Source organism: Ambystoma mexicanum, chromosome 5q (assembly GCF_040938575.1).
Source record: "Ambystoma mexicanum isolate Mex_15411 chromosome 5q, UKY_AmexF1_1, whole genome shotgun sequence".
Taxonomy (NCBI): Eukaryota; Metazoa; Chordata; class Amphibia; order Caudata; family Ambystomatidae; genus Ambystoma; species Ambystoma mexicanum.
The window spans coordinates 1,346,925,916-1,346,952,294 of record NC_090933.1 but is presented as its reverse complement, the minus strand read 5'-3'; the positions used below and the strand labels follow the sequence as shown (position 1 = coordinate 1,346,952,294).

At 45.5% G+C, this 26,379-nt stretch overlaps 1 protein-coding gene across 1 annotated transcript in view; it reads left to right on the top strand.

The window, feature by feature from the left end:
• LOC138498125 (zinc finger protein 84-like) overlaps positions 1–26,023 on the top strand; it is an 85,210-nt gene extending 59,187 nt beyond the window's left edge. Inside the window, exon 3 of the mRNA XM_069621988.1 lies at positions 21,014–26,023. Coding sequence (XP_069478089.1) covers positions 21,593–23,257 — 1,665 coding nt within the window. The 5' untranslated portion in view covers positions 21,014–21,592 and the 3' untranslated portion in view covers positions 23,258–26,023. The remainder of the gene's footprint in view (positions 1–21,013) is intronic.
• The last annotated feature ends 356 nt before the right edge of the window (positions 26,024–26,379 follow it).

Genomic DNA, 26,379 nt, shown 5'->3' with positions numbered 1-26,379 from the left:
ACGTCTCGTCGTCATGTAGATTCCGCGGCAGCAGAAGTCGGAGTAGAGGATGTCCCAAACATGATGAACCCGCACAGTTTACCACAGCAGGGCAACAGAGCGGCCGTGTGTATTACAGCCCAATGTACACTACTCAATTCAGACCTGGGAACGCCAAGTGTACGAATCGTGTGAGTGTGTCAGGGACTCTGGATACAGCAGTAACCTGACGGCGGTTACAGAGCAAGACTCCTGGTTAGGCTGGTCAGTCAACTGGTTGGCCCAGAGACACTTCCGAAGGCTTACGTGCAGGAGATGGTGAAGATGCCGAGAATAGTTGTTCCCACTATTCCAAAGGTCGAAGTACCAGTACAGGCCTTCTCGTTCGATCAGAGGTAGAAAGGGTTTCACAAGCGACAGCAGTGCAGAGGAGTAGTCCTTCAGCGGGTCACCAGCGATTCCTCGGTCCAGCCTCGTGGTTGCAGGATACTTGACTCCTGTATCCCCTTGTTCGTGAGAACTCAGGATATCGACATGGTAGTGGTGTTTTCAGCCTCCTCTTATCCAGGTTTCCCTTCGCGCCAAAACGGAGAGGACCCAATAGGAGATCTGCTCATAAAACACTTGCACCATACGTGGACCTATCACGGACCACGGTGGTCTCAGGCATTCAAGACACACTAGATTCTCTGGCACCCAGGATGTGTATTGGGACCAGGCATCCCAGCCCACATCCTGGAGGCTCACACCGGGCATGCAGAAGCCCGCGAAAGCATCTGTGTTTCGCGGGAAAGTAATAAGGAAGGCCCGGGTCGGCTCGACCTGGGGAAGGTGAAGGGGCAAGGCGGACAGGACCAAGAACCTTTTGTCATGGCCATCTTGGAAGCCAGACCACCTATTTGAGCCAAACACGGGAGCGCAGATTTACAGGGCAAGAAAGGGTTCAAACATAAGAGAAACGATCGCTGCCACCAATCCCGTCCGTGATTCACTTGCACCGAACAATCCAGGAGAGTATCTAGGGCCCAAAAAGGACTAGAGACCCAAGAGAGCAGTAATTTGCTTACATGGCTCTCTTGTGCCATGTTGCGTGAAAGCTGCAACACGAGCGAAAGAACTACGGAAAACGTTTCCTGGTACTGACTGTCTTAAGGGCATGTCGGTATCCCCGTAAGAATGGAGCGAAAGCCCAGAGGAGTATGGCAGGAGGCCGTGCTTCTCTGGCAAAGTCTAGATCAGAGTGTAAAACAGCTAAAAGTTTAGGGGTTGCCACATGGAAGGAAAATTACCTACAATTTGAAATCTTTCCTAACAATGTGGAATGTTGATGTGTGAATGTTTACAGGAATATTCCACATTCAGGCAGTTAACCCTGCCTGGGTGATGCGTTGCCAGTATTTTATGTCCATATAACCTAACTGTAACTTAATAAGTTGATGACAAAGCTATAGGAGCCCAAGAAGAAGCGTGAAAGACACTATTCTACCTAAGGCATTCCTCTTCTCCTCTTTCTTCTCTCTTCCTCTACCCTGCTAACCTATCTCTCTGCTCTATTCCTTCCCACCTTCCTTCTCCGTACTAGATGCTGACTGGCCTCCTGGTGTACCGCAGAGTCTCGCAGGTCCCTGGCACCCCCGCCAGTCCTCCCGCACTTTGCCTCCGGTCCTTCACCTCATCATTACTGCACTTGGTCAATGACCCAAGAGAGTGGCATCTCTCTGTGCTTACCCAATCACTACCGACTGGGTGCACTTGTACCCCCCCACCCCCGCATCCCCATTGTCTCCTCTCCCCCCCCGCGGTTGTAACCGTCTGTGCGCTTGCGCAAATCCAAATGTTGCTAATGTTTCATGTTTCCCCCTGTCTTCCCTCCCTGCATGGTGATGCCCTAAGGCACTTGGAAAAGATGCAAAATTGTCGTCGGACATATTTGCTGTTACCTCTACTGTTAAATGTATTATATGCCATCGTCTCAGAATTTCAAGGACTCTGTTTTTTTCCCCTTGTTCCCTCCCACCTTGAGCACTTTGAAACACTTTCCTTGTGTATAAGCGCTATACAAATTAAACATTACCATTACCATCCTCTCTCCAATCCCAGAGACCCTCCACTCAGGTGATCCTTCCTCGCTTTTCAATCCCTAGGGTCGGGGATCCAAAAGCGATGGACCTTCCCTGGCCACCTGGATGGAAGATCCCTTGGGAGTAGGTTAGAGAACACCTTCAGATTTCTCACACTTCCCTAATATCGCATGCATGACAAGCTGGAAATACGCTGCTACTGACACCAACCCAAATGGCATGCATCTAAATCTGAAAGTACCTACATGAGTGGCAAAGGTGATATAATCTCACCATTCTGGATGTAAGACAACCTGATGATGGGCAAATCAAGTGTGCCAAAGACATTTGCACCAGCAGACAAAGTGAATCTCACCAATGTTGGGTAGCGGGAACCTATCAAACACTACACACTTGTTTAGCCCTCACAAGTTATGTTATGTTAAAGGATCTTTATACCGCACACTATCACCTCCTGAGTGGTCCCCTGGCGGATCTGAAAAGCAAGAGGGTAAGATACGTTAGGAGGTGAGTGGGGAAAAAGCACAAGAGAACTATGATCTGCTGTTGGCAGCTTCAGTTCAGTTTACACTGTTCGCGGAGCGTTGGTGCGAATGTTCAGTCCGTTGTTTTGTGCGTGTGGTTTGTTTCGTTGTTACTGTATAGTGAAGTGCATGCAGTTTTTTGTGCTGTACCGGTATGGTTGAGTCTAAGCGGTGTAAACAGATGGATGAGTTTCTTTTAGTGGGCTTGGTTACTGGTGATATTTTATCCTACCCCGTCCGTTTTTGCCACAGGTGGACATATCCCTGCCAGTGGCATGCATTGTGCTGTGTTGGGGGTCTCGCTCTTATTTTCTGCTGAGAGTTGTTAGCAGTGCTATTTAGTGGTGATACTGCCTCCACCCCTCCTGTGATGTCTACTTATCACCTGGCACATGCTGGTGTGCAGCCACCATCATCTTCCTGTCCCACTTGCAGGGCGAGGGGGGGCTCTTCTCTGTGCGCTTGAGCTCCCTGGGCCCTGTGGTTTATTTGTCCGGTCGCCACTATTTCTCCTTCCATTCTAATGCCCTCTGTCTGTGGTGTGACTTAGTTTCCGGTGGGGCCCTATATGAGAACGGGTGCACCTGGGACTCCCTCTAATTCGGAGGTCTCTCTGCTTCCCTGCACTATGTTGTGTTCTGGCCTAGTCACCTGTCTTGCCATTTGTGTGTTCATTCCTTAAACCACCAAATTGTAAAGGAGATAGCTTCCCAGCACACCTAGTTAAACTTTGTGCCCCCACGCTAACTCTGATTATCACCAAATTCGTCAACGCCTCTTAGTACCAATACTGTTCCCGCTGGTATCTCCTTAAAAAAACATCATTGGATGCCACAGTCCCTACAAATGATCACCCTATAACTAAATGGCCTATTCACAAATCCAATCCCACCTTGAACAAAATCATCTTCTCGGAGCCAGGCAATCTGGATTTAGGCCCAACCACAGCACCGAAACGGCACTCTTGGACTTAAAAATCCAGATGGATGCCATAAGAGATGCTGGAAAAGTATGTATCCTGCTGCAGAATTCGAACTTGACAAAATATGTGACACCCTAGCCCATGACTTCCAATTCTCACAAGTAGCCACTTCTTGAATTAAATCGTTGCTCGCGGAGCGAACCTCCTAAGTTGCTATTGGCAAGGAAGCAGCAGGCCCTATACCATGTACCACAAGGTGTTCCACAAGGTTCCTGCCTCTCACCAACGCTATACAACGCTTACACGAAGCTCCTATTCGCTGCCCTAGATGTTTATCTACACAAACTTTGCAGATGACACCCAGATTCTTATCCCCATTACGGGCGACTATGACCTTGACACCATCACGATCAATAAAATCTATGCCGTAATTCAAAATTGGATGGCAATCAACAGTCTCTGCCTTAACGAGGAGAAAACAGAGATACTCATTGTGGGCTCCCCAGCCAAAATCAAATCCTTACTCTCTGACTATTCAGCCATCAATATTGATGGCACCTCCATCCCGTACTAAAACAGGTCAAAACGTCGGGTGTAGAACTAGATGCCAACCTCGGTGGTCAAACAAGTGAATGCCCTATCCTCAGCCACCTCCTAAACTGCTTAAATAATTGCACTAGGTAGAAAATTGTTCACGCCCAAGAACTGTACCACACTAGCGAGAGCTCTCATCCTACCAAAGCTAGACTATTGCAACATACTCATGTTAGGCACCTCTAATGCCAACCTCACTAGACTACAACTGTTTCAAAATAAAGCGCTGCGTGCAGCCCTTGGACTCAAAAAATCATCAGGCCACAGTTCCAGCATCGGGAGAGAAGCCCACTGGCTACTTATAAAAGCCAGAATCGGTTCCGGAAGCACCTCAAGACCTTCCTCTTTGCCTCTGCTTTCTCTCCTCCTCTCCCATGCTGACCTCCTGGCTGAAACTGTACTGGTTACCTGGCTACCCTCTGATCTCGGGCCCAGGTCCCCTCCCTGCCAGTTGCACACCTGCACTGCCCCCCTGGCAAGCCTTGCGCTCAGGGACTGTTTCTGTATCCCCTCAGCCCCTACTAGTACTTGACACCTGATGTCTGCACTTACCCGTGTACTTGCCACCAGCTGGCCGCACTTTATTTATTGTCTTTATTTATCTTACTGTTATGCTATGTACTGCACTGTCCCCTCCCCTGTCACCCTGCACCGTTTCCCTTCCCCCCCCCTCCACTTGCGCGATCTCAATGTCACCTGGCCTAGTAGGATCGCTGTCTCTGTCCTCCCTCTGTTCCCCCCCCTTGCCTCGTCGCGCCTTGAAACACTTGTGTATAGGCACGTTATAAATGCCATATCGTATCATATCATATAATTTACAAAACACTTTGTGTCACCCACAAATTCCTAGCAAAAAAAAGCACCCAGCTACCTCAACAATACTGTATCACCATGTAAGACCTCAAGAACACTTAGGTCCAGCAAACAAACACTCCTGTCCACACCACGCTTCAAATTTTCTAGAGCAGGGGGAAGCAGTTTTCCAGTGATGGCACCCAAATTCTGGAACACACTTTGTTACAATCTAGACTGGAGCCTTCACATCACCTCTTCAAGAAATCCATAAAAACATGGTTATTTAATAAATATTAGCTTACCAACCACCGCTGCCATGGTCGCCACTCTCCATTCTGTGAATCTATCGTACCCTTGCACCAGGAACTCTCTCTGCAAATATATATAGTGTAAATTGTGTATTCTTCTATCTTGTTCATACTGGTATATTGCACTCTTGTTCTACCTCATGGTTGTAAACTGTAACTATTTATACTGTTCCCATTGTTTCATGCATTGAATGAAATGCAAACATGTCTGTAACTACACCGCGACACCCAAGGGTTTGGGTGTATTATAAATTACATAAATTCCTTGTGGTGAGGTTGTTGCTCATTGTTTTTTTTTTTGTATTTTTTTGTCCAGTTGTGAACTGAGGAGGCAGGTTTTGAGGAGTTTGTTGAATTTTAGATGGTTCGTATTTCTCTCGGGAGGGACTTGCATATTTTAGTGGCTCTGCAAGAGAATGCTGATCCACCACGTTTTTTCCTCGTGTATGGTTTAGGTTCCATATGGATATTGTCGCTGGATTGGAGAGGTCTGGTCGGCTGGTAAATGGCGATTTTCTTTTGTAAGAATTCTGCCGCTTGGCCGTGGATTGCTCTGTGTATTATGCACATTGTTTTGAATGTAATTCATTTTTGACTGGCAGCCAATGTAGCATCTTTAGTGCTGAAGTGACGTGGTCCCTTCGTGAGAGTTTGAGGGGAAGTCTGGCCGCTGCATTCTGCGAATGTTGCAGTTTCTTCAGTAGATAGTCTGGCATTCTGAGGTATAGACTGGCATAGTCTATCCTGGATATGATGAGGGAGATGAAGGCCAGTGTTTTGTGCGTGAAGAAGAGGAATGGTGGAATCTTTTTTGATTGTGTGCAGGTAGAAGAAGCATTTCTTGATTATCGTGTTTATTGTGTTTCTAGGCTGGCTCATTGTTCATTAGGATTCCAAGGTTTTGACAATTGTGGATGGTGTGGGCGCTGTTCCTAGTTCTGTGGGCCATTGGGTGTATTGTTTGCTTCATTGGTTTTTGGATATATTCATGATTTCCATCTTTCCCAGGTTGACTTTGAGGCTGTTTGTGTTCATCCATTCGTAGAGTTCTTTGAGACAGTCTATTAGCGTTGTATTGTCCTCTTGTACATTTTCGATTTTGTAGATGATTTGGGTGTCCTTTGCATGGTTGTAGCAGGTGAAGCTGTGTCTTTTGATGAGGTTTATTAGTGGAGCTGTGTAGATGTTGAAGAGGAGTAGCAATAGGGAGGATCCTTGTGGAGTACTCCACAGTTGGTGCCCTGCGGCAGGGATTTGAATTGTTTTATCCATACTGTTTCTGTTCTTTCAGATAGGAAAGATTTAATCCAGAGCAGCACTGTGTCGATGATCCCTATTTCTTCCAGTCTCTTGATGAGGATGTTGTGGCTGACTGTGTCCAATGCTGTGGAGAGGTCGAGTAGCATCAGTGCTGAGTTTGTGTTGGAATCTGCGTTCGTCTTTAGGTCATCCTAGATAGAGAGAAGTGTCGTCTCTGTCCCTCTCATGGGTCTGAAGCCGACTTCTGCCTTGTCCAATAGTTGGTGGCTTCTTTACGTGTTCCAGTGTCTGGTCATAGACCTAGGTCTCTAGTAGTTTGTCGGGATAGGGAATGTTTGATATTGGTCTGTAGACAGGTTGTCCACATCGCCCGTTGTATCTTTTAGTGGTTTCATATACATAGATTTGAAAGCCTGCTGTACTCTCCTGTAAGGAAACAGAACTCTAGTACTGCTAAGCGTCCATGTCAGACTGCCACAAGAATTAGGAAATGTCAGCCTGGTAATGCCATGACTCGGCGTACCACCTCGAGCCTCTCCTGGCACCGCTCCTACCCATTTTGCATCGGGTTTACCTCACGGGACGAACCTGATTATTGGAACGCTGCCAGTTACCATGGAAACTGTGGCGGTCTCTTCGAGCATGTGGTCACGTGACACGTAACTGTGTTACGTGACCACTGTGCTCTTAAGCCGTTTCAGATTTGGGGGTGGCGCTTCTGCTTGAGCTGTTTTGCTACCTTTTGTTCTACCTCGCTTCCCTGTATTCTGACCTCCCCTACGTTTTTGTTCTGGATTGCTTAGGAATTCCCTCGTCTGTTTTTGTTCTTGCCCGCAAGTTGCCAACCTCGGCTAACGATCTTCAGACTGCTTTTGCCTCTCCATGACCTACCAAGTTGCCTGCACCCATTCGACCCTGCTTACGTCCCTACTGGCAGTTTAGTGGAGATGCATTGGCGCAGTGCAGAGCCTGGTGTTGTCTCACACTCTTGCAAAGCGAATTCCTTTGGAAAGTACTAAATATTCGCAACACTGGAGGGACGAGGGGGAAGTGAACTTCCGTGGGAACGGGGCTGTGCGGATCCATTCTGTGTAATGAGATTGGGATTAGTGAGCTGGGTTATGCAAGCTCCTACTGTTTTTTGGGCCTAATACAAACATTTTGTTGTGTGCTATTTTGTTTTAGTGCCACCCATCCACTCTAGGCAGTACAGTGCCTCTTCATGGTGCTTAATAGTGCGGATTACTACCCCCTTCTACACTAAATCACTTCATATGTTCACCTGAACACACTTGGATGGGTGGGATAGGCTCATTTCCATCCCAGCAAACTTAAAAGAACTGGCATCCAGACAACCATCTACTGCAACCCCGGACGGAACTGACCTAGACGAAAAACCAGACCTAATCCAGAAATGGATCGCCGAAACAATAGGTATAATCTCCCCGAAAAATTCTTCATCCCATCACAAAAGAAAACAGTGGCAAGCTGCTTTACACCCCATCTCAATACAATGAAAATAAAAACGGAAACTTGAACTAGAATGGAGGAAAACTACGACCAGGCAAGAAGAATAAACTATCAAAAACAAATCTGAGCATACAAAAAGGAAACTCTCAAAGCCAAAATGAAATACTATGACAATTGAGTCACACAAGCACCAACATCCAGAAAGAACTATTCAACATTGTAAATGAGATGAGAAATCCACTTGGATGCAACAACACAAGGGTACCTTCACAAAAACTATGTGATGATCTCGCAGACTACTTTAAAAATAAAATCACTGACATACACCAGATCATACAAAGTAGATCAATTGCCAGACCGTGCACCAACATCTACCTACCCTGGAACCACAGAACAAGCTGCAAAGCTTCACCCAAATATTAGGAGAGAGATTTGTCAATCTGGTGAAACTTTTCAACAAAGCAGGCTCCCCAATCAACCCCTGCCTACCAGACATATACAAGTCAATCCTTACACAGGGCACGCCATTGGAATGCCCCTGAAATCTCTTCTACCAATCGCTCTCAACGTGGAGTGTCAGAATCCAGCAGCTCTTAACCATGTGGTTTAGCCGTAGAATTCTTCAAGATAATACGTTTCCTTGAGCAGTAGGAAAAAAACACCCAAAGAATGCGATTAACCAGAAGAGGAACACCAGTTGTAGGCCTCAGATGAGTTGGAACTGCACAAGGACACACCAATGATAACTCAGCAGGCGTTCAATACCTGCAGATAAAGCCATACAGGCATCAGAGGAGTATTTATTTCAGACAAAATGATATCAAAGAAATACGTGAGCTAACCTGCGCTAGTTAGGAACTGCAGACCGCAGGTAGAAAGGCTTTGTCATGGTTGGGGTGTATCCCCTGCAAGACGATGAGTTTGGCTATGAGAAACCCTAATGAATAGGCAAAACAAACAGTGACATAGAACTTTGTAAAAGGCTTATCAGCAGGTGCGGTTGACAGGAGGTGGAGTCTCGGATCTGGATAGAAGGGAGGACCAGAGTCTGAACGAGAAGGTGGGGACTGCTGAAAGAGAGAGAGAGGCATGTCTGTGCAATAGGAAACTGGGCTAGAGTGAGAAGGCCAGATCCTGAGAACGTAGGCACTGCACTGCGCCAACTCATCTCCACTAACCATTCATATCCACTAAACCTCTAGTAGGTCCCCAACCCCCACCCAGCCAGTCCAGAGCCAGCACCACACCACTGACCCATCCACCACACATTTGCCTTCCCCGATAAGCATATCACCCCCCTGTTCCAACACAAATCAAGGGTTCACAGAATATCTAAGCATGTGCGGCTATATATCGTCAAGCATGAAAACGCATCTCTTGTAACACGAGGTACAGGGAGGGATACATTAAAGATCAAACGCCTGGGTGGAGACCTTGAGTGCAGGAACTGCAGTATCAACGAAGCCATGAATTTGTGGGTCATCGTGACTGTATTTTATCCTCCCTGCCACCTGGCACCATTTCCTGTGCTGGCCAGGGTCCCGCCACAATGATATAATAACCAGACTTAGCATGTTTAGTTTAGAAGGAAACAATGTAGTATATGTGTGCCCTGACCTTCACCGCGAGGTTGAGCCCAGCTGACCAATGTGGATCCTGACTGATGGGAAAGAACCAACCAATTGCAGTCTGGCATGGAACAGGCCCCTGTGTAGGGTGCCTCCAATCAGTGGCACCAATTAGTAATGTATGTAAGGATGTTTTCTGGGCTTTTAAGCCCTTGTTTGTAGCCGGGCAAGTCTGAGTGCTCTTGAGCAGCAGAGTCCTTTGCTGATATTTGTATTCTGTACAATTAAACCTTATTATGCTTGCAATGCTATCTCCTGGCCTATTTGTCACTAGCGTGTTGACTTTATTCTGGAATGTGCGTAAAAAGTGACTTGCCTTCAAGTTGCTGCTTTTGGTGGTATACCAGTTTTTTCTCCAGGTGGCAGGTAGCTTTTGGGGCTGTTTGGGGGCTTTAGCTGGTAGTTTCATCATGAACGGTATGATGAGGTGGTCCCTGCATAGTATTTGTTTTTGTGGCGCAGTTGAGATCAGATTATTTGTTGGCAAAGATTTTATCAAGAGTGTGTCCTGCTGTGTGGATGTGTCGCTTCCATCTGGCATAGATTCATTGTCTCGAGATGCTTGATTAGTATTGTTGTGAGTTTGTGTTTTCTTCTTCTAACCATATGTTGAAATCCCAGAGGATTATCAGTTGATCGTATTTTTTTTTAAAACAGTTTTTATTATTTTCAATGATAACAGAAAAAAAACACTCCAACAGTGCATGTCTTAATTATCAAGCATCAAACATCCTAACATAAATTGGCCAATGCTTTCCCTTTACCCTCCCCCCTTAACTCGAGCTTTACTCTCCCACGCCCTCCACTTTAGTGTCTTTTAGCGGTTCCTATTCCTCTGCCTCCCCAGAGGAGTCTTGTTCATTTGGCCAGCCTTGGGTAGACCCATACAGTGAGGCCACTAGGTGTCTCCAGGCCATCAGAGTTTGTTTCTTCCTCTTCCCCCTTACTAGTTGCTTCATACCATACTGCTGTTTCCGCCTCTGCCCATTTCTGGAGATCATGCCACCACACCTCTCTTTTGGGCCTTTGGCTCGCTTTCCAGCCCATTGCTATTCTACTCTTGGCTAGTATGTAAGCCAGGTCCTTATATTTACTGGCGTGTCTCAGGTTGCGAGGTCTTGAGAAGCCCCCCACCATACATGCCCACACTAATTCCACATCCAACTTCATTCCTTTCTCAGTCAATCGGTGGGCGATTTCTCCCCATAATTTCGCTATCTCCAGGCACGCCCAGAACATGTGTACCATCCCGGCATTCTCCTCCTCAAATTTAGGGCATGTTTGTGTTACTGAACTCTTGAATCTGGTGATCCTCTGGGTGGGGGGGGGGTCATATATGCCCTGTGAGTTACGTATAATTGGATCTGCTGCAACCTTGCATTCCTGGACACTTTTTTTGTGATGTCCCTGGGCCTTCTCCCATAGTCCATCATGCATGGGTGCTCCCACTTCTTCCTCCCAGTCCCGTCTCAACTGTTACCTCCTTGCCCACCCTGGAAATCAAAACTTCATAAATTCGGGAGACTTTGTGTCCCTCCTCTGAGATGTCATAGATTGTTTCTATGGCTTCATCGGGTTTCTCTTCAAGCGCCGTTCCTGGCCATAGTTCTCTCACCCGCCGTACCACCCGGGTGTAGTCCGGTTTCGTCTATCAGCACATCAAGTTCTATGACCTTCCCCTCTTGCCACAGGTCTCCCAGTGTTACGATGCCCACCGGTTCCCAGTGTTTGCGAAATCGTCTTTCATAGTTCATCCACCCCCAATAGTGCCACTAGCGGCATCTGCGGGGAACATGGAGTCGGGTTTTCCATGGCCCGACAAGCCTTGCACCATACCCCCATCCCAGTTCCAGTAACCTCAATCGCCCACTTGGTTCTGACTTTGGCACCCATATCATCTCTTTCAGGAAAAACAGGGCACATTCAGACCGTAGCAGTCTAGACTCAGCTGTGGGATCGTCTGTCAGCCATTTAGCCACATACTGTAATTGGCTAGCCAGGTGGTAGATCTATAAGTTCGGCAATTTTATAACCCCTCTATCGTACGTGTCTGCAGTTTCCATAATGCTATCCTGTATCTAGTATTATGCCATATGAAACCTCTGCATAAGCTCTGTATTTTCCCAAAGAGTCGCTTAGGTATCATATAGGGGATGTTCACAAAGAAGTGTAGCAGCCTGGGTAGTGCTACCATCTTCAACAGCGCCACCCTCCCTAACATGGCCAGGGGGAGCTTTGCCCAGAATCTCATGCTCTTACCCAAATTAGCCACTGCCCTCTCTGTGTTGTGTGTATGTTCATCTTCCACCTATGATAAATATCCACACCCAAGTACCTGAAGGTACTAGTCTTCCAGGGTATCTGCAACACTGACTTCATGGGGTTTACTGCTATCTCGGAGAGCGACGCAAATCGCTCCATCACTTCCAAGACATATTGCAGGATTTTCTCTGGGTATCTTAGGTGTAGCAGTATGTCATCAGCATACAGTGAAATAAGGTGCGGACCCACCTTAGTATGAATTCCCGCTGTTTAGTATTGTTGTCTGAGGTATATCGCCAGGGGTTCTAATGCGAAGATGTACAGCATCAGGGACCAAGGGCATCCCTGTCTGGTGCCCTTGCCAAGCTTCCATTTGTCCGAAATAATCGCCCCTGTCTTGACTCTGGCCAGCGGGGAGCAATACAACAATTCTACCCATTTCAGGTACACGGGTGCTATTCAGTATTCCTTCAAGGCCGCCATCAGCCATGGCCGCCTGACTGAGTCAAATGCCTTCACTGCGTATAGTGAGTCAATGGCCACTTCTTGCGTATCCCCTTCTGTTTGTTCTATGATGCGGTGGAGCCTCCTAAAATTATCGGATATGCTTCTATGTGGTATGCATCCGGTCTGGTCTGGATGTATGAGTTTGCCTATGACTTGTCTCAGTCTGTTTGCCAGCACAGCTGTAAGGATCTTGATATTGTGGTTTAACTGGATAGCAGTCTATATGATCCGCAATCCGTGCTAGGCTTATTGGGCTTGAGAAGTGGGATAATAATGGCCTCTCTGAGGACCTCTGGTAGTCTCCCTGCCTCCAACGCTTCATTCAGCTGATCATATTTGACGGTTCTATGAAGAGGTCTATGTTGTGTTTGCTGTCGGGGAGGGGGGTGTGGGGGGGGGGTTGGGCGCGGACGAGAGAATCACAGTTTCTGATGTTCAACGGCTCATCTGTTTTTATTTTCAGGTGTTCTTTGTAGGCTATTCAAAGTCCTCCTCTTTTTCCTTTTCTGTTTGCCTGTGTGCATTTGAAGTTGTCAGGTAAATAACTGTAGTGTGACTTTGTAGTTGTCATCGAACCAGGTTTCTGTGATGAATGGGATGTCTATTCCACCGTCGTAGAGTACATCGAAGATCTCTGTAGCATATTTGGACATTGATCTTGCATTAATTAGATTGCAGTGTATTTTTTTTAACAGTGCTTTGTTTTGTTCTTGGTTTTGTCTTATGGTGGTCTTGTTGGCGAGTTTTCTCGTTACTCTCAGGATGTGAGGTGTGTTTTTTGTCATTGAGTAGATCCGCTAGGTCTCGTATTGGATTCCTAACTTCTTCCGGTTCCTCTTCTGTATGTTGTTGTTGGTGCCCTACAGTTTTGGAGATATATGGAGTGAGTGTGTTGTTTTGCCTCTTGTTACATCCAGAAGTTTCTGCTTGTTTTCTGTGTGACCCTGGGATCTTGCTCGAGTGTCTAGAATCGTTGCTGGTTGTAAATTGTTCTGGTGGGTGGTTTGTCATGAGGTATTGTGTTGGGTATAAAGGTTTTTGCCTACTTTTCGAGTTTGTTCTATTTTCTGTCATGCGTATGGGTGTGTGTTCCATTGCTTTGTTTGTTTGTTGGTGTGGTGCTATGGTGTGGTTCCATTTTATGTATTCTTTCTCCTAGTTTTCTCTCCCATCGTCCCGTTCTGTGTTCTGGCATGTTATGGTCCTATGAAGTCTTAATGAGTTTGCGTTATTGTGTTTGGTTCACAGTGGCTCTTGCCCACCAGTAACAGTTCCCGGAGTTTAGTTGGGGTTGTAGTTGTGCTTCGGCTTCTCTGTGGTTTTAGCTTTCTGTTGTTATGGACATGGGGAGCTCTGTCGAGGCCGGGGGGGGGGGGGTGGGCTTACGGTCTGATAGCTAGCAGATTGGGTTGAATGGAGATTTTAAGGCAGAGGTGGATAGTGCTTTCTTTAGGTGGCCTTATCCTTTGGGCTGTCTGTGAAGTCTACATTCCTTGATTTTTTTAGACCGCTAGCAGTTTGTGGATGCCTTTTTTCCTTCCTGCTAGCTATCCCTAGCTACCCTTACATCTTGAGTATTGTGGTGGTAGTGGCGCTCCTAAAGTTGCGGTCCCTTACAATGCGGAAACTTAGTTCTGCAGTTATTTCACTGGGAGCACAGCTGTGATTCTAGAGAGTCTCGAACTGGACCCAGCAGAGAGGGTGGAGCACCCAGAGCTGGGAGCATGATGCTGTATGGGTGGGGAGGATGTCTAGATTCCTGGATAGGGGAAAAAACGCCTACATTTCAAACACAACAGCAAATGCAGAGCACCTAGACTAGAGGTTCCTCGATAAAGGGAAGAAAACGCTTAGATTGCAGACATAACAGCCAATGCAAAGCACCCAGTTTGAGAATCCTGGATAGGGGGAAAAACGCCTACATTTCAAACGCAACAGCAAATGCGAAAACACCCAGATTCGAGATTCGTCTATAGAGTGAAAAATGCACTTTCAAATGTGGGCAAGTGGGAGAAAAGGCCAGCTTGCGGACAAAACAGCATACGGTAACACCTAGATCAGGAACACACAGCAAGTGGGTAAGTTGAGGATACAACAGTAACGGCAACACCCAGACCTGGGATACCTGGCAAAACAGTAATACCTAGATTTGGGATACCTGGAAAGTGGGAGAGAAGCCCAGATATGGCTGACTAATAGAATTGGCCTAAATGCGATTTATCACTACCATGGGCTATGTGCAGCAGACTGCAAGCTTTTAGGTTATAAGAGAGGTAGGACAGTTTAATGGGGAGCAGTAATGGTTTTTCCCCCTGCCCAGACCTTGCTTAACTTATTAATGATAATGATTACCTTATTAGTTGGTGCTTGATGACTGCTCAGTAGGCTCCACTAGCAAACACCATCAAGAGCTGTTTTTGCAGGAGCTGCCCTTTGCCTCAGGCCCTTAGCTGGAGGGGCTACCTGGGCTGAGTGGCTACCCTATGTGGCGGTCCTAAGTGAGGCCCAATATGGAGAGAGGTGGGTGGGTGGGCGGGCAGGGAAGGAGAAAACAAGGTTTGGTTTGTCAATCTTGTTGTACAGAAATGTTCTGTACTCTTGATAGAAGTTGTAGCTGACCATAAGTGCAGGTATGACCTGGATGGTGCAGACAAGTCACACACACACTTGCACACACTTTCTCTCTCTAACACACACACCCACTTCAACACACACACACACTTTCACACGCACACACACCCCTTCACACACACACACACACACACACACACACACGCACACACGCACACGCACACGCACGAAATCCACAAGGGAACCAGGCAGGACCTGCATCTAGGCGCATGTGTCAAATTACATGGCAAGCAGGCGGGACTGAGTGGTCAGAGTGGGAGAGTTATTAGCAGAGATCCGTTTTCAGCTTCTTTCTAAATAGTGATGGGGAATTTATTTTCTGAAGATCAGCAGGCAGTAGATTCTAGGCCTGCGGATCACATATGTAAAAACATCTATCTCTGCGGTGTAGAAAGAGAGAGGAATGGATCTGCAAGAGATTTTGACTTGCGGATCGAAGTGAGCGAGTTGGACAATGAAGAGAAATGTTAGAAACAAGGTAGCTGGTAGCTAGGCCATGGACACAGTTAAAAGGGATCCTCTGTTGTACTGGACGCCAAGTAAGGATCTTGCAAAAAAGGAGGTATAGACGCAGATTTGGGAAGGCTTTAGGGAAGTATGGCGGTCGCAATTGGAAGGTGGTGCATCTAGCTGACCAAAATGTCTGTAAGAATGCTACAGTAGTCCAGTTTAGAATTTACCAGAGTTCCAACAACTGGGCTGTATTTTTCTGATATAAGGGGCAGAACTAGCTGCAGGAGTTAAAATTGAAAATAGATTGATTTAACAATTTCGCGAACATGTAGGTTACAATTTAAGTTCGGTTGCCAGATGCAGCCGAGGTTTTTAACTTTAGCAGAGAAGATGGTTGGAACTTCAAATAGGGCTGGGCAAGGGACAGAAGAATGAAAGTAAACCTGCTGAAATGTTTTAACCAAAAACAGTAATCTGAGTCTTAGAGCAGTTTAGTTACAGTCTATTTTCTATCATCCAGCTTTTTATCTTTGGGGCGCAAGTTAATACTCGATTAATTGCTTCAGGAGGATTCTTGATCCTGATATCAACGGGAGTGTCTTTGGGGTAAGACTGTTAACTTAAATTGATTTGTGAGAAAATGTGTAATAGTGGCCGAACGTAAATGATGAATAATACCGGGAAGAAAGAGGAAACCTCCGGTTCACCACAAAAAACAAGCAATGAATCAGAGTAATATGTTCCCATTTTAACTTGTTGGATTTGAAAGAAAGGAGATGAACCACTTGAGTGATTCCTCAGATACCATAGCCACCTTGGTCAGTTTGTCAAATGCTGCCGATAAGTCAAGCATGACCAGCATGCTAAGATCCCCTTCGTCGGCAGCCCTCAAGAATTCATCCCAGACAGCCTCAACAGCAGTTTCAGTGCCATGATGAGGCCGATCCAGACTGATTTCTGTCAAGAATTCCATGATCTTCAAGAAGGTTTCAGAGTTGTACTGTGACTATCTTCTCGAGTAGCTTAGAGGGCCTGCGATGGGTCAGTAGATGGAAAGCAGATTATGATCCAATTATGTTTTTTTTTTTTAACAGAGGGTTAATGGGATCTTTTAAGGTCAGATGGAACACACTCTTGAGCCAAGGAGGCATTAACAAATGTAGTAACAAAATCACTCAATAAAATTGCATGCTGTTTAGCAAGACAGGCCAGCATTGGGTGATAATTGTGATTTGTCGATTTCTGTTTAAAAAACAGTGTCCTAATTTCCTCTGAAGTAATTGGGGTGAAAGTGAAACTGGGTGACATTGATTCAAATGGTAAGGCAGAGTCAATGTTTGACATAGAGGTTTGAGGATTAACAAGATGAAAATCAATATTCATTCAGATAGAACTGACTTCATAAAAAACTCATTGAATTTATTAGTCAATTTGGGCAAAGGAGGGAGGTTGAGTGAAATAGATGGAGAGACATAACTTTTTTATCACTGTGAAAAGGTCTTTGGGTCTATTATCAGCGAGATAATCTGCACCGTTAAAATCAGGGGGAAAAGGAATCGGTCCAGAAGATAATTGTGAGCCTGTGATTGTATTGGTTTTTTTTACTACGTGATCGAGTGACAGTGGCTGGAGACGCTTTATGAGGACCTACATGGTCTGTCTGAACGGAAATAGTTACAGGGTAATTGTCGGACCATCAGACTGGTGTATTATCCTGATGAGATATAGTTTTACCTCTGAACATTACTAAGTGCAAACAATGGGCATATTTGTGGGAAGTTGAGGCTGTAAGTAGCAGGAGGTCATGAGACTGTAGAATTTCATTAGGTTTAACACAGTCTGGATTATAGAGGGTGTCACACCAGATATTGAAATCTCCAAGAATTAGCAGGTTGGAGTAATGAACAGCTTCTGTGCTCAGGAAGAGCTAGACATTTTCTAAAAAAGCACCAGTTTAACTGTAAAGGTGGTAGCAAATAACTACCTTATAAGAATCATTAGGAGATAGAGAGGGTACACGCATCAATTTGGGATGTCTCATCCCGATTCAAAGAAGGGAGATTGGACAATACCAGGAAACTGGCAAGTCATAGTACTATTTGCATCCACTCCTTAACAATAAAGCAGAACTGCCAGCCCACTCCTGAAAACTACCCAGTGGTATTTTGAACAGGAAAATAAAATTGACATCCCTTTGGCCAATTGTCTTCAGTCCAAGGGAATAGGGTATTGCCACAAACAATATGGCGGCAAATAGGACGATAGTGGGAAGTTTGGGGATTCTCCCATAAACTTCTTCTCATTGCCTCACTTGCTCCCACTGCAACCCCTTTTTGTTTTTAAATCCCGTTGCCTCACTGAGAAACCCAGCATCTCTGGAGGCATATGATCCACCAGAATTATGGAAATATGCATGTAAAGACTGGAGGGGGGTATCTGTACTCCTGCTCTCTATATGGCAGAGTCTAAGCACAGAGCACCCCAGCCAAGATTCTGTAAGTGTTAAAACGTGGCAAGCAATCAAGGCTTAGCTCTCAGGAGGTGATGCAGGCTGGTTATTAAGTACAGTGAGTCCCCAAGCCCCCCCCGCCCCAAGGAATGTCCACACACTGTTAGTTAAAAGTCAGTCTTTATATAAATAAGGTTCACCTTCTATACACAAGCACAATAATGCACTTTGTACTGTGGCAATACAATAATGGCAAATATATACAGGTCTATGTGGTACCACTCTTTCTATCGATTCCTTTAAAATGCATCCATGGCTAACAGCCCCTAACAGCATACGAATCAGATTATAAAATGAATCAACGATAGACACAGAAAGAAGGCAAGTTAAATCAAGCAATGGCACAAAAGTCCCCCGTCTACCTAGAGACAGTTCTGTACGAGGATCCCCCCACCTGGGCAATTTGTAAATTAAGCGTATTGACAAGCTCAGTCCAATTATGCTTAATATAGTCTCGATTCCGTCTAAAGGTTCTATACCAAGTACCTGGTTTCGTAGAGCTCTTCGGTGAGTCATCAACGGGCCCTTCTTGAGTGCACTCCCTTTAAGGCAGGAGCCATGGGTCGTCGAGAGTCGGTGAAGAAAAGGGTAAACACTTTTGTTGCAGCAGCAGCTTCTGTTCTTGCAGTGCTCATTGACATTCGGTCGAAAACGTCCTGCAAGCTGAGGCGTGCGGTGCACCTCGACGATGAGTGTTCATTGCCGCAGAGAGGTAATGAAGATCTTTGGCCCAGCACGGGCGTCGGGTGTCGGCGGGTGGTGGGGAAACCCACCTGTGGATCCTCCTCAGTCGGCGGCGTCCTTGACTTTCTCCAGCAGGACAAAAGCGGTCGACGGTGATGAGCAAGGGAATCTTTGGATCAAATGTCTTGGGCAAAGGATCACTGCGGCTCCGGTCGGCGACTGTGATGGACTTCAATGTCGGGGTGCTTCGCTTTGTGATTCTGCAGTGGTTCCAGGCTCCGGTCGGCAGCCTTTCGAGGGTCTGACGTCCAGGGAGCTTTGGCAAAGAGCAGCTGGTGCGCAATGGTCCCTTGTACCTCGGGAAGAGGTCTCCTAGCCAGGTCTTCTCTTGGATCAGTTCTTTGAAGGGACAGCAGCTTTCAGATTAGCGAAGGACAGCAGCAGCAATTCTTCTTCTTCCAGTGGGCTTCAAGGTTAGGCATCAAGTATCAACTTCAGTTTCTGAACGATTTCTAGCTGTAAAAGGCCCCCAGGTATACTGTTCTGTATATCATTCACCCTGATGGGTCACACTCAGGCAACCAATCACTCAGAAGGGGATTCAGGTAGCCAGGCCGCCAATCAGGCTCACAGTGCATTCAGGCCATTCTCCTCCCTCCAGACACTCGCAACAAGTAATGTGTATTGGGACAAGTACCAAGCCATTCAGCACTCCACGCTGCATTCATACCAGTTTTGGGCAGGGCTCTCTGTCATTGAATTACATACCAGAAATCAGACACCCATAAAATGAAGTGCATATTGGTCACACACTCCATTCACCCAGGTCCCACCCATGGTGTGTATCCACAACATACAGTCACTGTGAAGGCTCCAGCCAGTCTGGCCTGGAGTTCTCCACAATTCCATATATGGAACTTCCACCTAACAGCCAATCAGGGGGAAGGGACAGAGTCAGGGCTTCCCAGGACTTTGAGAAAAACAACGTAACAGGCAATAGAAAGCAAGAGGCCACAAGGGCCATCTTGTCTTCTATTAGGAATCAACTAATTCCAATGGCCGGGCCTGGGCATCCCAAAATGGAGGATACTCGAAGCACCTGTCAAATTCAGCATGGAGCTGCCACCAGCCCATACCCTGCTCTGTGGGGCACACACAGGTGCCCAAAAACATACACTAGGGCTACTGGGTTGTACCACCACCCATGGGTGCCAATGGTCTGTACACCAAACCAAAAAGAGGACGAGCTGCACTGCCAGGAGTCCCACATGGACTCCTGGGCAGAAAAATAACATGAAAAAGGACTACAGAACAAGGACAACAAAGCCATGTCCCTCCAATTGATTTCCAGCATCACAGTGCAGAAATGAATTATGACAGTGCAGGAAGGAAAGAATCAGAAGACAGGCCTTCTCTGTCTAGGCCCCAAGACTCTGGAACCTCCTCCCGTGAACATCATACTTGCCCCATCACTTCTACAGTTTGAAAAAAGCTCAGGACCTTCCTCTTCAAGGAATGTCTCCTCCTTAACACCTATGTCCTCACATCCTGTACTGCCCACCCTACCAGAGACTCTGCAATCTGCTTCCGACTTGCTGTCAATTGCCCACCCTCCCATTAGCTTCCTGCTTCTTTTTTTTCCTCTGATTCCCTTATTGTGTTTTCCCCTTATGATTGTAAAGTGCTCTGTTGCTTCCTGAAGCTAGGTCTGCACTCAATAAATAATTGCCAAAAATATCATTCTATCAGTCTCTGACACAAGCTTGCTTGTTCTGTCAATCGTGTGGGGATGTGTTTGGTGTTTAGCTGAGTTTAAAGTCAATGTTAGATTGTAGTGTCTGCATGGTCTCTGCCATTCTCACTCTGGTAAGTGACTGGTGCTTTTTCTTTCAACTCAGTCTTCTTCCCACAATAGTGGTGTTGGTTATATATTTGTGGCAATATACATTTGCCCAAATGTATTGAACTTCTCAGTGATTACATAATAGACAAACATGTGTCTGAATGGAATGGGGAGAGATCATTTACTAGTTTAGTCATTTGTGAGGAATTATAATTGTATAACGTATATGCACAACAACCCTGATGGTTACAATATCCATTTATTTTGTTTGTTCACCCAGCGTGTTTTACTTTCCTCCTTATGCTCTTGGAGTTGGATGATAACGGTTCTAAATATAAATGCATCGTTCTATTCCTGCTGCATGTCACTCTGTCAAATTACATTTTAACATTAGGGCACTACTACTCTGCCACCGGGGCGCCTGTTCCCAATAGATGACATCCATGTGAATGATTAACCTATGCACATAAGTAATACTGAGAACCAGTCGTCTTCTTTATTGTGAAGCCTGCGATAGTGAACCTGTTAAAACTAATACTGGGCATCTCCTTTTATTTCAATAGGTGACGGATGCCCCAGAAATGCAACAGTGATTTATCCATTCTCTGGACTAACGCAGTGCAAAGCGTCATTCGTAGAATATGCAATTCCCAAACATCTTGGAAGTATGCAGGTCTGGGGTCCACTTTCCTTTTCACAATTGAACTGAGATTAAGACACGTGATTGATACGTGGTGGCTTCCGTCCATGCAACCTCTTCGTGATGACGTCTAGTGCTTTCTGTCAGTCCTGGGATCTAACATCAAAACCACAGTGTTTGAAGTGTAGTAAGAAACGCATTGTTGTTGTTGTTATTCATGATTGAACCCGTGTCTGTGCTATTTCATTTCCATTCTGGTTGTATGGGTAGTTTGTCAAGAGCATTTTGCGAAAAGCCTGTAAATGCAAATGGATAAACCATATCCATGCACTGAATATTTCAATTCCTTCAGTCAGAGGAATATGCCTGTTTGTCACCAGAAATGACCCACACATGAGAAACCTCATCTTTACCCGGAATCTAGGACAAGATTCAGTGGAAAGGGTCCTTTTATTTAGCACCTGACATCATAAACTGGGGAGAAACCTTAAACGTGCACAGGATGAGGGAAATTATGCCATTTCAAGAACTTACTTATTGCCCACATGAGAATATAGGTGAAACACCCAATCAGCATGCTGCATTTGGGAATAACGCTTATTTGCATGATACACTCATTTTCCACAAGCAAATAATTACAATTGAGAAAACCCATGTGTGCATAGAATGTGGAAAAGGGTTTGCTCAGAAGGGAGGTCTTATTCAACACCAGAGAACACATACAGGTGAGAAACCCCATGCGTGTGCCGAATGTGGGAAAGGTTTTGTTCGGAAGAGGAATCTTATTCACCATCAGAGAAGACATACAGGTGTGAAACCTCATGAGTGCACTGAATGTGGGAAAGGGTTTGCTGTGAAGGGAGAGCTTATTAGCCACCAGAGAACACATACAGGTGAGAAACCTCATGAGTGCAGTGAATGTGGGAAAGGGTTTGCTCAGAAGGGAGGTCTTATTTACCACCAGAAAATACATACAGGTGAGAAACCTTATGAGTGCTGTGAATGTGGGAAAGGGTTTGCTGAGAGGAGAGCGCTTACTAGCCACCAGAGAACACATACAGGTGAGAAACCTCATGAGTGCAGTGAATGTGGGAAACGGTTTGCTCAGAAGGGAGGTCTTATTTACCATCAGAAAATACATACAGGTGAGAAACCTTATGAGTGCTGTGAATGTGGGAAAGGGTTTGCTGAGAGGAGAGCGCTTACTAGCCACCAGAGAACACATACAGGTGAGAAACCTCATGTGTGCACTGAATGTGGGAAAGGTTTTGTTAGGAAGGGGGATCTTATTCGCCACCAGAGAAGACATACAGGTGTGAAACCTCATGTGTGCACTGAATGTGGGAAAGGTTTTGTTAGGAAGGGGGATCTTATTCGCCACCAGAGAACACATACAGGTGAGAAACCTTATGAGTGCACAGGATGTGGGAAAGGGTTTGCTCAGAAGGGAGCTCTTATTGACCACCAGAGAATACATACAGGTGAGAAACCTTATGAGTGCACAGAATGTGGGAAAGGGTTTGCTCAGAAGGGACAACTTATTCACCACCAGAGAACACATACAGGTGAGAAACCTCATGAGTGCAGTGAATGTGGGAAAGGGTTTGTTCAGAAGGGAGGTCTTATTTACCACCAGCAAACACATACAGGTGCGAAACCTCATGTGTGCACTGAATGTGGGAAAGGGTTTGCTCAGAAGGGAGCTCTTATTGACCACCAGAGAATACATACAGGTGAGAAACCTTATGAGTGCATTGAATGTGGGAAAGGGTTTGCTCAGAAGGGAGGTCTTATTAACCACCAGAGAACACATACAGGTGAGAAACCTCATGAGTGCAGTGAATGTGGGAAAGGGTTTGCTGAGAAGAAAGCGCTTACTAGCCACCAGAGAACACATACAGGTGAGAAACCTCATGTGTGCACTGAATGTGGGAAAGGGTTTGCTTGGAAGGGACCACTTATTCACCACCAGAGAAGACATACAGGTGGGAAACCTCATGAGTGCATTGAATGTGGGAAAGGGTTTGTTAGGAAGGGGGATCTTATTCGCCACCAGAGAACACATACAGGTGAGAAACCTTATGAGTGCACTGAATGTGGGAAAGGGTTTGCTCAGAAGGGAGCTCTTATTGACCACCAGAGAACACATTCATGTGAGAAACCTTAAGTGCTCTGATTGTGGAGAAGGTTTACACAGAAAAGATGTCTTACTATCCACCAGAGAACACATACCAGTGAGAACCCACACATGTGCACAGAATGTGGAAAAATGCTTTACTAGTGAGGGAGGTCTTATTTGCCATCAGTCCTCACATACAGAGGAATCCCTGATAAGTGTAATGAGTGTAGGAAGAACTTCTCTTTTAGGAGAAATCTTATTTGCCAGCAGAGAACACACACGGGTGTAAAACCTTAGGAGTGCATTGCATGTGAAAAAGGATTCATTCTAGGAAGTCCTCTTATTAGGTGGCAGGCAAAACATCCACAGATATTATCTTCCATGAGAGAACATGCAGGAGGGGACATTTCCTCTGCAATTGAAGCTTCAGAGAGGAGGAGGTGCTTCTTCAATGGACTGTGTCCTGGATATTGACTAAAACTGTGAAGGACCTGCCTACACAATTGTTCCCAATTTCCTTTGGCACACAGATAGTGACAGATTATGATTGGTTAAAGCACTGCTGTTTGGAATTCATCCTTTCTGGAACATTGTAAAAGGAGAATGTACCTTCTTTGTTGAGGCTCACCTCCTAAGGACTACTTTACCTGAGAACCTTAGGCAAATGAATGGGCGCCATCACTTTGAAAAAGCTTAGACTGAGCGCTCGAATCAGTGGGTGAAACTGCCCTATGAATTAATTGCCAAGAGGCCGCCTATCGGTAAATGAATAATCATTTGTGTTGTTGGTACCAGAGAACATATACAGATGAGAAACCACATTGGGGCAGTGAATGTGGGAGACCTTTAGTATTCTCCTGGACCTCTCAGTTGCCTTCAACAACCTTGACCATTGGATCCTACTTAGTCTAAGAGACACCTGCATCAGGGACTCAGTCTGCTTCTTTGTACAATCCTCCCAGGCTGGAACATATGCAGTTATGATGCCTCATTTGATATCGGCCCTTGGTTAACAGGATGTGGCATGCTCCAGCGTTCCACCTTATCCCCTTTACCTAACATTTTATGTTCTGCCCCTGGTCTAACAATCACCTACAGATTCAGATTCTGCAATCACAACATTCAGATCCTCTTGCACTTTTTTGGGAACTTAGCAAAAGCATCACTTTATTTTCAGAGCCGTCTGATAACCATGAACTCATAAATTGTTTCTCACGGCTGCAGTGGGCAAAACTTTATATTGGATGTTGGGGTTGCACCAGGCACTTGGTGTGGTTCCTTGGCCTTCCTCTGAGCTTAGAGCTCATGCCTTATACCTGGGTGCCAAAAGTGACCGTGAGCTTTCATTTGTCTCTGAGCCGTGGTTGGCAAATCTTTATTTCCACATTAAGTTGTTGCAGAATAACCTCCCTCTTGCATTGACTATGGCAATGCCATTTTATCTGTGCCCCCTGTCACATGTGACTAACTTCAGCTGGCACACAAAGTTCGAACCAGGTATTCTGAATTTTGACCATATCACTATGGTTCGTTGCAATCTGCACAGGCTTCCTGCGATGTCTGAGGTTGGGTTTAAGGTGCTTTGTCAAACTGATTGTGCCTTTTATTGCACAGGTCCTGCGTCCGCCCCCCCCCCCTCTTCAGTCCACACTTTCACCCATGACCACCCTGTACCTTTACTGCTAGCCCTCCAGATGAGGATTTCAAGTTTCAGAAGGTAGCCGGGTGGCGTAACCTATTAGATTAAAGCTCCCTATATCTGGAATGCTCTCTGCCTAAGATTGCACGTGACCTTCGGGTGCTTGCTGAAGACCTATTTTTTCTGGTTTCCCTTTCCTTCATTTTGCTGGATGCTGTTAAGTTGTAATGCCCACCTGCTGTTACAACCCATAAACCTGTGCATGAACAATGCATTTTATTTTTAAAGAAGGCAGCTCTTAATACCATCCTTACAGAAGAACTGTGTTTTGACTGCATTTATTCCACAAGAATTGGCAAATACTCTCATTAAAATAAGTAGCACATGGGTGCCAGCCTTCCTGCATTTACCCACTCGGCTCCATGGATATGCTCATCCCAGTGACATAATTTTACTTTCAACTTTACAACATCTGTGAAAAGGCAATACTCATCAATGGGAAGTCGGTTTCCAACACATGCATGCCACATCTGGGACACCCTGCTGGCTGAACGCTGCAACGTTTACACCTTTGCAGCAAATTCTTCAACACTTCAGTCTCCAATTCTCCTAAGGATCCCATGTAGTACCTTACACTATTGCCAATCTCAATTGGAGCATGGACGATTAGTAGATCGCTTCCTGCCCTAGGATGCAAATTGAGGTACCATTGCATAAGGGATGATGCATGTCCACTGTTAAAGAGCTACTTTGTAAGAAATTGTTTTGGTGTGAAGGGCATGGAGAATATGTCAAGTAATCCATGAAATGGTTTGGAAATGCATTTAAAGAAAGGACCTTTGTCAATAGATTAGAAAGGGTAAATGGAATAGAAGTGTTCGCTGAGCTGTAAGGCAATAAAGCTCATGCACATTTTGAAATTTAAAGGCACCTTTTTGGCTAACATGAAAGTGTTATATTATAGCTCTTCCCTCTGAATTTTAAGAAGGAATAGAGGACACAAATGGTTTACCAAATGAAAATAATCCTGGATAAGCTGGCATGTCAAATGTAAACCTTATCCAACTGAGTCAATAAAGTTACTGATTAAAAGAATATTACTCTTCAGCCAATACGTCACTGTGTTAGATTACAAATAAACTGTTGGTAGTAGCTCCATTTGTATGTTAAATCTATTTCTCGTTTCTGGCTTTTCATTGTTGTAAACTGCTTTCTGGAACAGAGGTGATTGTGTTCTATGTAGTGGGGTGACTTTCTTTCAGCTTTGTTATAATTAATGTTATTTCCAACTTCCTAAACCGTCTTATGTTTGTATTCCTCTGAATTCTCCTGGATGTTACACAATTCTGACCACAACATTAGTAATGGGATATGCACATGATCCTGATTTAGTTAATGAATTCAGATGTTTATTTCATAAATCGTATATTCAATCCATATTTAGATGATAATGCTGTCTGCCATGAGCTGTGATGGTCGTGCTATCCGTAGTTATCAGAAGCTGCCTGTGTGAGGGAAGGAAATCTCAAAA